Consider the following 14,523-nt stretch of genomic DNA (forward strand, 5'->3'; position numbering starts at 1 on the left):
CTTTGGCTTCACAAGTGCCGAGGTAGGTCTCCCTGCAGGATTGGTTTTCCCTTTGTCGGGAGCAGCGCTGTTCAAATATCAGAATAAACTTGGCAAACTTCATATACAGAATCTTACATTGGAAGAAACAGACTGAGGTAACAACAGCTTGTGGTGAGTGTTCTGGTCAAAAGACAAACATTTAAGACACAATAAGCATTTCTCTCACAGATCTTACTGAACGTGTGATCATGTATTTAATGTGGACACAAAGCCTGTCAGTGAGCCCACAGCTCACAAAGCTCTGCCTCCACTTTTCAGGCTCTTCTGAATATCCTGCCATGAGGCGCTAACCTGTATCTCTGGCAAACTTACTATGGACATTTATTTTAAGTTCCAAAACGAGAGTGTTTGTCTTACAACCTTCCTCATTTATATTAAAGACTGTCAACTTGCCATCTGCAACAAACCACCAACACAACCCCGTCATTTATTTACCTGGAGAATAACAGCTGCACCATGTCGACCAGTGTATGTTCAGCCGTCTTCCTGAGGAGCTCTGCACACACAGACATTAGAGACATGAGAACCAAAAACTGCGTGAGAGAGGAGACGCCTCTGGGTGGAGACAGTTTAAGACATAATTTGATATTTTTATGTAAATAACAGGACTGGACTAGAACCTCACAGAAGACGGCGGTACAGCCGAAGAACAGGTCGTCCAATAAGATGAATAAGATGTGAAAATGTCTTCTGTTATCAGTGTGAGGCTAATCTCACACAAACACTGTACCTAATGTCGAGTCCTCAGGGTCAGAATGATTTAATATTCTTATTATTTCAGCTTTATTCTTCACTCCCAGCCTGTCTGAGTACCATTTCACAGGCATTAAATGATAAACACTGCATCACAGGAGCCGTGTTGTGAAGGAGCTGCTGGAATGTGCCAGTAAAACTTGATCAAACTGTTTCCAATAAGGATGCAATGCTTCCTTGAATTAGCTTCAAATAAACTTACCACTCAGACGCATCTCAAAGCAGATCCTGAAGCAGGACTGCATGATCTCACAAACAGACTCGTTGGTCAGGTGGGCTCCCACTGGTGTCAGCAACAAAGTCCTCAGGACCTGAAGCAGCAGGTACAACTGTACTAACATACATACTGTGGTTGGCAGTGACAGCGCTGACCAAACAAACGGGGCATACCTGTAGAATTTTCATAAGGACAACTTCATCACTGGCCGGGTCTGTTCCTACAAATCTAGCGTGCGTGACGGCGTCCGCCATGTTCTCAATGGCCTCCGCTGCTGCCTCGTGGCTAGCATCTGCCAACAGACAACAAACACAAGGTTCTCAGAGTCAGACTGTCGTCACTGAAGGGGCGCCGAAGAGAGACTGACTCTCAGACGCGTGTTCATTGATGAGGTCCAGCTCGACTGGACTTATGCTACATCGTCTTCATCTTGAGCTTTCGCACAGCTGGCTGAATAAAGGAAGACTTGATTCAGTCATCTCAAAACGTATGACGGCCAGTTTTGAGATTTCCTTCATTAATAATCAACTATTATTTTTGCTGCTGCAGAACATGTGGCATACACCACAAGCATATAAAATGATGTAGCACAGACAGTGTTGGGAAGGTTACTTTTAAAATGTATTCCATTACAGAATACGGAATACATGCCCCAAAACGTATTCTGTAACGTATTCCGTTACGTTACTCAATGACAGTAACATATTCTGAATACTTTGGATTACTAAATATATTATCATGTTTTTTACAACAACGTGAATGTACTATTGCTGTGTGATTTATTACTATTACTGAAGGTCCACGACTCCGAACTGTAGTAAAGGGACCTCTGACTAATACGGCGGGGTCCCTGTCGGCTCGTAGCCCAAAAATAGCTTTACTTTGTTGTGTGGGTCAACTTTTCTTGCGAGAGACAGAGAGAGGCGTTGAAAGGCTCCAACGGAACTTATTGTTTTCGGAGGAAAACACGAACACGGTGTACAGTCGAGTCTTAATAGCTTACTTACAACTACACTGCCCATGATGCTACATTCTTTAGAGCTATGCTTGTAGCATTCTGCCTGTTAGCTTAGCACAACAACAACGAAAAGGCGCTCTCTCACCCAGGAAACACACAGTCGCAGAGAGAGAGAGAGCGTCGCCCTGTAACCATGGCAACCGTAACGCTGCCGCCTGGAACAACAGAACGTAGCTGTCAAACAAAACCAAACAGTCCTGACCCGCGACAATATGAAACAGGAAAGTACCGCAGTGTAATCCATTTATTTCAACAAAGTAACTGTATTCTGAATACCACCTTTTTAAACGGTAACTGTAACGGAATACAGTTACTCATATTTTGTATTTTAAATACGTAACGGCGGTACATGTATTCCGTTACTCCCCAACACTGAGCACAGAGCACCGTAAAGTGAGCATTTTTCCTCCAATCAGTGACTGCCAGATGTTCAGCGGTGACATAAATACAGTGTGAGCCATGATATCCAACACGTGGTGGCAATGAGCAACTATGAAGACATGTCCAACAGCATCCATCGACAACGTGCTTCAAACCGTGGATCTAGAGACCAGATGTGGCCCTTTATTGAACGTAAGCTTGGACAAACAGCTTACGTCCACCGACTCCTGTCAGAGCAACAGCCCCAGTGTTTTTGAAACCAGAGTGGCTGAGCCATCTTGTTTTTCTTTCCCACCATCCTCACGAGCAGCAATTCATTAACTAATAAGCAGGAGGGGGGGGATTAGGACTATCCCAGCGAGGCAACAATGCAGCCTGTCAACATTAACACTCTGACACAACCTTTCCCTCTGAACATGTGTTTACTACATGATATGTAATTAAAGTTAAAGACACTTCTTGGGAATTTGCTCTTTGACAGATGGTGTGGAGAACAAGAGTCGGTGGTTCGTTTAAGGCTGAGAACTGGTTTCAGAAAAGTCCAGGGAGATGGAGTCATGCTGACATCCCTCCAGAGTCGAGGGCGACAACAACCGTGGAGGTCGTGTTGGAAACATCCAACACCCACACAGAGAAACTGGAGCCACATGGGGATCGAGCAGAGAGACAGAAGTGATAGAAAACACTAATCCTTCCTCTGGCACAGAGCGGAGGCAAGTGGTGTCCAAAGGTGGGCTATGGTGGGGGGGTTTAAAATAACACTGAGGAAAGGAGAGGCTCAGTGTGTGTGTGTGTGTGTGGGGGGGGGGGGGGGGGGGGGGGGGGGGGGGTAGCGGGGCTGCAAAGTCAACAGGGGGCTGAAACAGCTGCCACATGAAGTCGAGTCTATCAAACTGTGGTCCAGAAACACACACATTCTGTGGCATAACAGAGTGGGCGCAGAGGCAGCGACGCACAAAAAGAGCTCGAGCTGCACTCTGCATGACAAACCACACACAGGGAACACTTACTTTATTGGATTTATACTCGTTCTGTTCCTGAGCAGTTTGTTCACCTGGTCATCTTCCTAACAGCACACCATGCTGCTCTGCTAACTATGAGCTGTGGTTCTCGTCACAGAGCGGGGGCTGAACTACAATCAGCTTTTCACACACTGAGCATGCGTCCAAAGAACTAGTTGACTGTATTTACACTCATTTTCTTTAATGCTCTGACTGTGAGATTCAGCAAATGGCCCTGTGTGACACTTTGTTTCATTACAGCAGGCAGTTTATTAAGAACATGAGAGTTTACTCCAGCCTCGGCCCCAGGCAGGCTTCAGCTGTACTCTAAGCTCGTCTCTTCTGGCAGTCCCTGCAGCCTAAGCCTCGGCTGAGCCCTGTGAGGTCCAGTGACCACGCGGCTGCTAGCAGCACAGTGTGGGACTGCTGACTACAGGAGACCCTGAGAAAATAAAGAAGGGGCAGAGGGGGAAAGATGAGCAATAAGATGAGAGCGAATAGACCCCATTTCTGGATATCTGTCAACAACTGGGCTTAGTTTGCTCTCGCTCTGCCAGAAGCCCTCCGACCACAGAGAGGAGCCACTGCTCTCTAAGTAAAATTAAAATGTGTGCGTCTGACAGTCATTTCCACAGAGATGTCTGTAGACTATTCCACTATTAAACTGTATTCCAGTGTAGCCTGACAGTGTGCTGACCTTTTTGTATCATATTTGTGTGACACCCACGCTGTTCTCTCTCTGCACTTTGACAGGCCTGTGTGACTGCAGGCAGCTTTACAGACTCACAGGCAAACGCTCAGTGAGGAAAACTTGCATCCAGAAAACAGAAATCCACCAAAGCCTTACTCTGTGGTGTCTGTGTGGCCAGCAGGGGGCAGTATGTGACTGGAACGGTCATGTTTGAGTCCATTTATCTTCTACCTGCTCAGAAACTTAATGACATGCAGCTTCTAAGTTTCAGGTTTTTCCTTAGCTGGCCTAGATGGGGTGCAGCTCTGCACCGACTGAAGCTGCTCCTCAGTTTTATTCACATCCTTCGCAAGAAATCTTCAATGTAAAGGAGCGAGCACCAAGACAGTTTCCCAGCAGCTCTCTAACAGGGTGCCTACAGCCGTTTGACAGCACCGTCACGCTGCCTCAGACCCTGCTGCTCACACCAACACCTGGTGATGCATCGTCATTTCACACTTGGCAGACACTGGGCCACATTTCCCTGACGAGGCCAACGATGGCAGCGACCTTCGGTTCATTCTGCAGCAGCTATGAAGAACAGAAACATGTTCCTGGGCCGACTGCGCTCCTGGACTTCACCTGAAGGTGGTTTCCGCTCTTCTTGGTATCATAAAGAAAGTCACCTCAGCCAGGTGTTCGTATTCCTTCATCTGCTGAACCAAGTCACAGACACAGGCCCCACAGCCACGTTCTGGCCTGGATTTCACCTAGAAAAAAAGAGGCTGCTGGTGCTAGCACACTACAGTCAGCCACTATCCCAACACTGTGTGAGACACATGACAACATCTGACACACAATCTGCAGAATGTAATTCATGGTTTAAATGGCTCTTACACACACACGTCTGACCCCCTCGCCCGAGGCTGACCTCATGCTTAACTGTTTTTCTGCTATTTATTCAATAATAATAATAATAATAATAATTATTATTATTATTATTATTATTATTATTATTATTATTATTATTATTATTATTATTATTGTTATTATTGTTATTATTATTGTTATTATTATTATTGTTATTATTATTGATAATAATAATAATAATAATAATAACAATAACAATAACAATTATTATTATTATTATTATTATTATTATCAATAATAATAACAATAATAATAATAATAATAATAATAACAATAATAATAATAATAATAATAATAACAATAATAATAATAATGGATTTGATTTATATAGCGCTTTTCAAGGCACCCAAAGAGCTTTACAATTACCAGGAACCCTCCTGTTATTAATATTAGACCTACAACCGGTCCCACACCAGTCTCACCATTTGAAGGAAATGTGATTAAACTGGGAAATGATGCTTTCTCATCCTGGGCATGAGGTTTTTGGGTTTGTTTAAGAATCGAGTACATTCATCAGCATGTTTAGTCTTCACATGAAGCCGCTCCACTACTATCTGGAAACCAGGTCGCTTTCATGTACAGGTAAGGATTTTCTTACCTATAAGGCCGTGAGACAGGAACTTGTTGACAGAGGTAAGAGCAAGGCCTGTGATTGGTCCAGTGGTGTCCTCGGAGCGCACGACTTCTAGGAAAGGCCTCAGGAAAATATTGGGTTCAACATCTGACAGCTCTGAAAAACAATGCAGGCACACATAATCAGGCACACGGTCCCCTGCAAAGGTTTTATCACTGTCATGATCTGGAGCAAACAGTTTTTCCCCAGACTCCAAATGATGGTTTGTGCAAACAGCTGCGCCGATAAATCGATGAGGAATTAACATGACCTGTGTTTTACTTAATGGTGAGGGGAAGACGAGGGGGGTGCAAGATCTTCGATACAGGCACTGCTAAGGCAGGGAGAGAAGTGTGCTAACAGTAGAATAGGTTAGCATTTGGGTAAAGAGGCTCCACACTCCCTATTATTGATCTATTCTTCTTCATTTTTTACCTCCACCAGTGTTTTTAGGGTCAATCTGCAAAACCCGACCAAAGAACAACAATCAGATCAGTCTGTGAGCACCGCAGGGTCACCAACACTCTAGCTTTTTATATCACACACGTAAACACAACAGATAATGATCAAAGTGATGAACAATAAATAAAATGAATCACTATAATGATTTAAGAGCATATTTACAAAGGACCACTACCCACTCTGTGAGCCTGAAAGCTTTTCCCACAGCGTTGGGAGCTGTCTCCGTGTGCTGCAGCAGCGAGGGTGAAACTAAGAGCCGACTACAAGAATGCACACCGTACCAGCACAGTGCAGTCAGGTGCTGCTCGTCACACTGTCAGAAGCATCATTTCGCACTTGTCTCCACGGCTTTACAGTCCAGCGGTGGCTTGTTTCACACTACTGTGTCTGGTGGCTTGCACTGCTCGTGGTGATGCAAGGCCTGGATGTAGCAGTTATGGAAACCCATCCCATCCCTGGTCCTGAGAGCAGTTCTTTCACAAATATCTGCAGAAGCAATCACAAAGCCTCGGTGCTCACTTTTAGTAAGAGACTATGATAGGTGTCCATCAGCTTTCTAGGAGGGTGGCAGTGGTTTATTACTTTATATTCAAACACATGTAGTTTAAGAGGAAGATCTGAGACGATCCAAAGGGCCATCAGTAAACACAGGGCTGAATGCAGCCACTCTGTGGCCTTTGAGAAGTCCAGGAAAATAAATAATTATAGCTGCAGCCAAGCTTAGACTGACCTCAGGACGACACTGACCAAACTGCAATAAAGAAATGAGTTTTCAGTCAGAGGTGCGTGTTGCCTTCTATGAGCTGTGTTTGCTGCATACAGTCTGTCTTGTACACAAGTCCAACTGGAGCTGAGCTTAACTGGAAACAAAAAGAAAACCAGTTTGTGAAATGAAGCCATTATGATTCACCATGAGCCTGATCCCATCTACCTTGACTTGCTGGAGCTCGTCTCTCTGCTCAGAACTGTAGGAGAGGATCCAGCCATGTGTGCATTACCTTCACAAATGGCCCTCGCAAAGGAAGGGAAGAGAGCCGGGGGTGAACCTCTGCCCCCAGAGAGCACATCAGGATGAGGCAAACTCTCTGAGCAACAGAGGCCGTCTTTAACACATGCGCATCTATTGGCACTGGAGCAGAAAAGCTTAGAGCACAGGGAGCAACTACAGCAGATGAATCTGAGCTGAAGACACTGTTCAGACAAAAAGGACAAAAGCAGAAAGCAAACAGGCCTCTGTTTATTGTGGTGTCTTTGTAAGGCTTTCCAAACAGAGTCGTGGAGCTCTACAATCCCAAAATGCAGGATCTAAGCACAATATGGAGTTCTTCTAATGATGGAGACCCACTAACTTCCATGTATCCCTTTAAGAGGCAGTTACAGGGCTGACTGGACTCTGTGGGAAATAAACCAGAACGTTGCAGACGTCTGCTGATTTTAGACATTTGTTGCTATTTAGAAGAACAGATATAAATGAGGCCACAAACACAACAAGAGTGTGGCGTTTTTCTCCCTTTGCTCCTCAGTGCACAGTCAGCACTTACTGTCCCGTTCATGGATCAGCAGTATCCTTTCACTGCCTACTTCATGCTCCTCATTTTCCTTTGCCAAGTCTGTCAGTCCGAGGTCAGAGGTCACCACATCCCTGTGACACAGTCTGTTTAATGTTCTTCTACATGATAAAGAAAAAGCTGCTGTGACAGCCAAACAAAGACTCTTCAGTTATCATGAACACATTTGGAAAACAGCATAAAAGGTTTTTGGGGTTTTACACTGTAGTCGTAAATAAACAGAACTTTGTAAAGTAGAAACTTTTCTGTCATGTAGTCGTTTATTTCTTAATGACTTTGTGTGGTAACATGCACACACTTCTGCATGTAGTTTATTTTACGGGACGTTCAATAACTGTACATTTAATCTTTTTCATTTTAGCTCCTAAGAAATTCTGCGCTCATCCCGTTATCACTGCGGTCAGAAGCTGCTCTCTTCACGTTTTCCCAACACGCTTGCCTTTAAACCCACCTCCCCGTGTCCCAGTGTACCTGGCCTGTACCACTACCGTTGCTGTCTTTGGAACGTCTGCCCCTTTGACTCTTTCACATAATGGTATGATCCCAGTCTGTCATTACATGTGATTGGCCACATGGTGTGCCCATTGAAATCGAGTCCCACCCCTGCCTGCACTGATTCTCAGCAGGGCTGAACCTGCGGCTCCCACACACTGACGGGACATTAATAATTGACATATGAAATTATCTCGCAGGGCAGATATAACTGTATAATTGGGCCATAGGTTTGACAGGCCTGCTGTGAGGTTTGCCTATGTCATCTATATTTATTAAAACTGAACAGTAGGGCTGGTCCTTTGATTTTTCTGAAAGTCGACAGAGCCCCTTATAATCCCGTGTGCCTTATGTATGAACTCTGGTTGTGTTTACTGACCTCGGAACGATTTTATGTGCACGGCGCTCGAACATCTGTCAGATGTTTCAGTACGACTTTGCTGAGCTACGAAGCCGCACCGCTTGATGGATTGTCGGAGCATTACGGTTATCGTAGGCGGAGCCTCGCAGAGTGATACGTACTGTGCTTCACCATAATGTTACCGTACTGTGTGTGTATAACCTCTTTTTAAGTTTTGTGGATATTATACATGGTTATGCTGAGGATGTGTCGGCCAGTTTCCACTGGAAATGCCTTTTGGTTAAACTGTCAGCGAGGAATTTGCACTGTTACGTTTTTATATAACTTTAATGCAGATAAAAAACAGCTGCTTGTTTCAGTGGAAATACATTGATGTCGGGTTTTTTTGCACTAATAAAGTTGAGGAGTTGTAAAGTATTTTGTCTTGTGTCAATTATATCATCAATTATATCGTTATCACAACTTTTCAAATGTATATGGTGATAAATTTTTTTGGTCATATCGCCCTGCTCTACTGAACAGAGATGTTAAGAATGTGTTATATGGAAAGGAAGTGTATAAGAGCCTGTGTTATAAACGGTCATCATCACTAAACTGACCGACGGTGAGTCATGTATCTGTGGGAGCTCTGCCAGGTCAAACAGCAGTGGTGAAACACCCTCTGCCACAGACGCTGTGGCCCGGACCCACACACTGATAACCCACCAGTGACACGAGTAAGAAGGTCTGTGACTGCAGTGCTGAGGCGCCTCATGCTAAGGCAAATATATATATATATCCCTAACCTTATTAATTTAAGTATTTATGACCTATTATTTTGTAAAGGTTGTGACACCTGGCCAGTCACCAAAGGTTTGAATGCTGTTTGTTGGATGTATGGACTATAATACAGCTGTGCTACTCTGTTTTAAAGCTAGTGTAGGAATACTCCTACATACACACCTACAGGATCAGCCATGATGAGCTTTAGATGACTGAGAAAGTGTGACATCACCACACAGCTGTGGGATGTGGTTGCTATAGTGACTAAAGCCACTGAGAGGAGGGGGAGGTGTGGAAAAAGCTGCTGTGTGGGTCACTGAGACGTTTCTGCAACTGAAAACATCCACATGAACAGAATCAACTCTGTGGGGCAGAGAGGACAAAACGTATAGTTCAGTACCAGACTTAACACAACATCCTTATGTGTAAAGTCCAGAGCCTCTGTGCGGCACTCCATGGAGGCCTGAACAGTCCCTTCTAAGGAGCCCTGCAATGGGGTGAACGTAGCTGTTGGTGATGATGTGCACGGTTCTTAAATGACAAGAACAACTTATAATTGTTTGAAAATGACTTCTGGTGAGTTTTTAAATGTAACATTTTACTACAAGTCATGTAGCTCCATGTTAAGGTGGTAGTGTTGTCTGCATCAGGGAGAGACAGACATAAATGTTGCTCTGAAATTCAAAAGTACACATTTTATTTGAGCAATCCTTTCACCATGAGTGACACCAAGCAGAGGACAGATGTCATCACAATGATAAAAAACACGGGTTGAGATATTTGGATGAATTATGTACTAGGGCTGCCACGATTAGTCGACTATCAGACTCGTCGACGACTGATTTAATAGTCGACGCCTCGTTTGAAGCTTTGTAAGATCACAAAAGACGCAGGAATAAGTAGTAGGATTTAAGAGTGTAATAACGGACTGAAACAGAAGATGGCAGCACTGCATGTACAAGGATGCCAGCTGCCGTTAAACCCCGAAGAAGAAGAAGAAGCTGTGTCCCAGAATTCATAGCGCAGCCCAGCTCAGTTTACAACAATGGCGGCAGCTAGTTAGTTTTAATATTACTCTTATTATTCTTTCTGGGTCACAAAATAAACGTTTAACATATTTTCAGGCTTGAATGTAGCTGTGTAAACCTCAAATATCTGCTCAGTTTATCAAGACACCACATATTTTCAAAAGCGCTCCGACGTTTTCGGAGACATCTGTTACCCACTAGCTCGATAGCTAGCCGGGGGCTAGGCTCACTACCCGATCTGTGCCGGAAACCCGATCGGTACCCCGCATGTGCGAAAGGTGTCTACTTCCGGTCGAAGCGTTTTACGATAGTTAGAGGTCAGAGTATCTGTTAAGCTGTTAAGACTAACAAGTATCCCTTAAAATTTTTCCAATAATGAAACATTTCCATATAATGTAGACAAAAACAAAAAGATAATTACGGATCAGGACTCCTTGATCCTTACCGCGCATGTGCAAAGTCTGACCGTACAAATCGGGTCTACCCGATCCGTACCGCGCATGTGCAGGGGTTTTCTTCTTCTTCTGTTCGTTTAATGGCAGTTTACTCCCCAGTGTACGAGGATACCGCCACCTGCTGACTGAGCGACTGAACCCTATTGTAAACTGAATTAGCGTCATTACAAACGTGTGTTAAATTTGATTGTCGAGTGTGTTTATACTCGTCTGTGAAGAGGATTGTTGGAATAGTGATGATGATGTGCGCTATCACTGTCAATTGTCAGTAAACACTTCATCTGGCTGATGAATCTACACGTGAGATATTACAAAGTCAGTATTATTAACTCTGTAATTCGGCGCCATTCTTCTTATTTTACGGCGCTGTTGCTCAATCGGGGGACGCTCTCTGTTGAGGAGAAAAGCATGAATTTGTTTGTAAACGGATTATCCATTGTTTAAATGTCCCGGGCAGTCGAAAAGGAGGCAGAGCTGCTGAGAAATGCTAGGAGCTAACTGGGCGCTAACCGTATCATTCAAATATATTCAATGTCACAATGTTGGCAAAGAGAGGAAGTGACGCAAGATTTGCGCATGTGGGGTACTAATCGGGTTTCCGGTACGGATCGGTTAGCGACAGCAAGGCTCACTAGAGCCATGAGAACACCGGACTCCCGACAAATCGTTTTCAAACCCACCGACGTCTTTCGCTACTCAGGTTAAACATGATATATAAGTCACTTAGATAACTTAAAATGTTATTGTTTGGCTTTTTTCAGTATTTTATTTGTTCCTGAGTAAATCACGTCATCAAGCTGCGCCTGTTTTGGTCGAAAGCATCGCAGTGGCTAAAACCATGATCATCTGCAAATTATGCCGACAGTCATAGCAAAGAGATGAAGCACTGTTGAAATATGGGGAAAGCCAAAAACTGCGCTTCCTCCACTTCTGTAACATTGATTCATTAATGTTGAATTCTCTCGCAGCTGTTCTGTTCCCATGTTGTTGCAGTATATTAATAACTAACCTCGTATTGTGGATGAATAATCTCAGTTGTTCTCCTGACTGAAGTTTGCCCCGTGTATAGCATCCTGCTATGCGATTGCATTTGTCCCTGACCACCAGAATCCCTCACGTTAACTTTTAATGAGTGGAAAAAAAGTTGGCTTCATCCTGCAGCTTCACTGTGCTAATGTTATGCTAACATAGCTGTGTCGCTAGCAATCACGTAGCACAACATTATATACCAGGTAGTCCAACTCCAGTAACCCTGCAAACGCCACTGCTGTTTAGTTTCCTGTCTTCATTTATGTTGGAAGTGATAGCAGAGCTGTACGTTTGAATTAGTTTCAGAAATCTCTGTCAGAACATGCTATGAAATGTTTAGGTGTAAACTAGCGATCTAACTTCCTGTTAACTTCTAACTCCGTTAAATTTAATAAATTCTGTTTTCATGGATGTTAAACTTAATTGTTACACCCGATAAAGCAGCAACACTGATGATTTTATTACAGATGAAATAATTTAGACCGTTTTTAACTCTCAGTGTTCGTTTGACTTTGGAACCTGAAGCTGACAGAGTTTTGGACCCAGATTACTCCGCGAAGCTCCTCACTACGGCAGCGTAATGCTCTGACGATCCATCAAGCAGTGCGGCTTACCAAAGCTGTACTAAAACATTTTTAGCAGATTTCTGCCAAAATCTGTTCGAGGTCAGTAAGCACAACCAGAATTCATACATAAGGCACACTCTTGATTTTTGAGAAAATTAAAGGATTTTAAGTGTGCCTTATAGTGTGGAAAATACGTTATACAGAAGAAAATAATATACTGTGATAGATATCGTTATCGCACATGCTTCAAATTATATCGCGATATGAATCTTAGGCCATATCGCCCAGCCCTAGTTCAAATATAAATGTATTCAGTAAATGAACATTTCAGTTCATTGAAGCCTGAGCAGAACTCAAAGCTGGATCAGCTTTTCAAACAAATGTAACAATGAGTTTTCAGTGGAAAGCATCCACCACAGACTTGTCTTTAATATTAATTAAAAATGAATGAATATGTTTTAGATCTACACATAAGTATCACATCATCATAACATCATAAGTACACATCATTCACTGACCCAATCCCATCATTATTATCGTCAGGTGAGAAGGCCTCAGATATGAGATGCACGTATCGTAACTGTGGTTTGTCTAAAACTGTAGATGATGTCCAGCTACTACTGCTGCCAGCAGAATTCTGTTTCCAGTCTGAAAAACAGAGCTAATAAAAAAGGAAGCAGGTGCATTATTCAGCCAGCATGACTTTATTACCAAACCGTGCCTAGGCCACAGCTTGCCAGCCACTGTGCTGCTCTGCACCTGTTATCCTGTACGTAAAATGTATTTTCAATGGTGCATACTTTGCACAATGACTACATTATTCCAGCAGGGAGCTGGCTGGGCCCCAGCGTCCACTTAATGTGTTTCACAGTCTGCTGTCCCCTCTGTGATGGACGAGCACTAGTCACGGTCACTGTGATTATAGATAACGGATGTTTTATCACAGCAAATTAAAACCTGAGGACATACGAACAGTTCTGTATTAATGGGGATGTTAAGTGCGAGATATTCTGCTCCACACTGAACATCATGTAAAATGTCACTGCTGACATATCCTATCAGCTCTTAAAGCATAAATGCAGCCGCCTGATTCAAATGGCTCCATTTCATTTGGATGCATAAGTGTTTGCTTGTAGTATCACAGTGAGGTGCCCTTCAGATAAGATGGGCTCATATTATCACCTCTATTTCCAGAAAAACAAACAGTGGAGAGCAAGACGCGCAATTTCCATCCCATCTTTTAACCATGTATCCTTGCCAATGTCAGCGTGTGTCTTGGTTATGATGCAGGACGGGGGGGGGGGCAAACTTTAGGTGGGCAGCAGGAGCGAGAGCGCATAGAGCCGGGAGTGTGTGAGGTTGGAAATAGTACAGAGTAAGGCTGTGGACTGTCATTCAGCAGGATAAACTAATACATGGTTTCAGGCTCAGACTGGATCGTGTCAGTTATCCACGATACAGAAGCGAAGAGTGCAGAGTCGAAGGATGATTGATTTAAGGAAAAATGGAAATGCAGGGAACGTCGACGTGTCCACCACATATCAGCAGGCATGAGGATAAGAAAACAAACAGCTGATAAGTAATAAGATGCTGCACTGGAAATACTCAAGTCTACATGTGCCTTTAGACACACACATCCATGTGGAATTAGACTGTTGTGTATATAATAGCAAACAAACCTAGTGTCAAACACCATTGTGACCATTTTCATATGTGGTGACAGAGCTGGCACCAACATCCAGTCTGCATGAGCCAAAAAGAGACTGAAGTGTGTGTGTGTGTGTGTGTGTGTGTGTGTGTGTGTGTGTGTGTGTGTGTGTGTGTGTGTGTGTGTGTGTGTGTGTGTGTGTGTGTGTGTGTGTGTGTGTGTGTGTGTGTGTGTGTGTGGCTATCATCCTTATTTGTTTCACCTGCTGCTCTCCTTCACCTCCCCATTAATGGCATTCCCAAGGAACGGGGGAGAGATTCCAGAAACCACACACACTGTGCAAGTGTGTTCACACACTACGCCACTCCCCCACACGATCACACTGCAGGCGCACTCTACTGGAGACAACGCACAGCCGCTATTAACAACTGATGCAGCGCCTGAAAAACTGCCATTGAATTGTAAAAATCTCCTTACAGGCAGTTCTTCACAATCACCAAGTACCACTAAAGACAGGGGCAGGGAAG

General features: G+C 43.8%; 1 protein-coding gene across 4 annotated transcripts in view; it reads right to left on the minus strand.

Moving 5' to 3' along the window:
- The window catches only part of gbf1 (golgi brefeldin A resistant guanine nucleotide exchange factor 1), an 80,434-nt gene that overhangs the window by 30,503 nt on the left and 35,408 nt on the right, over positions 1–14,523 (minus strand). For all 4 annotated transcript variants that reach the window (XM_012925083.3, XM_012925082.3, XM_012925081.3 and 1 more), the window contains exons 4-7: positions 5,611–5,742; positions 1,186–1,304; positions 998–1,106; positions 478–538 (exon numbers count right to left, since the gene is read on the minus strand). In XM_012925083.3, the coding sequence (XP_012780537.2) occupies positions 478–538; positions 998–1,106; positions 1,186–1,304; positions 5,611–5,742 (421 nt within the window). The remainder of the gene's footprint in view (positions 1–477; positions 539–997; positions 1,107–1,185; positions 1,305–5,610; positions 5,743–14,523) is intronic.

The sequence above is a fragment of the Maylandia zebra genome, linkage group LG13, assembly GCF_041146795.1.
Source record: "Maylandia zebra isolate NMK-2024a linkage group LG13, Mzebra_GT3a, whole genome shotgun sequence".
Classification (NCBI taxonomy): Eukaryota; Metazoa; Chordata; class Actinopteri; order Cichliformes; family Cichlidae; genus Maylandia; species Maylandia zebra.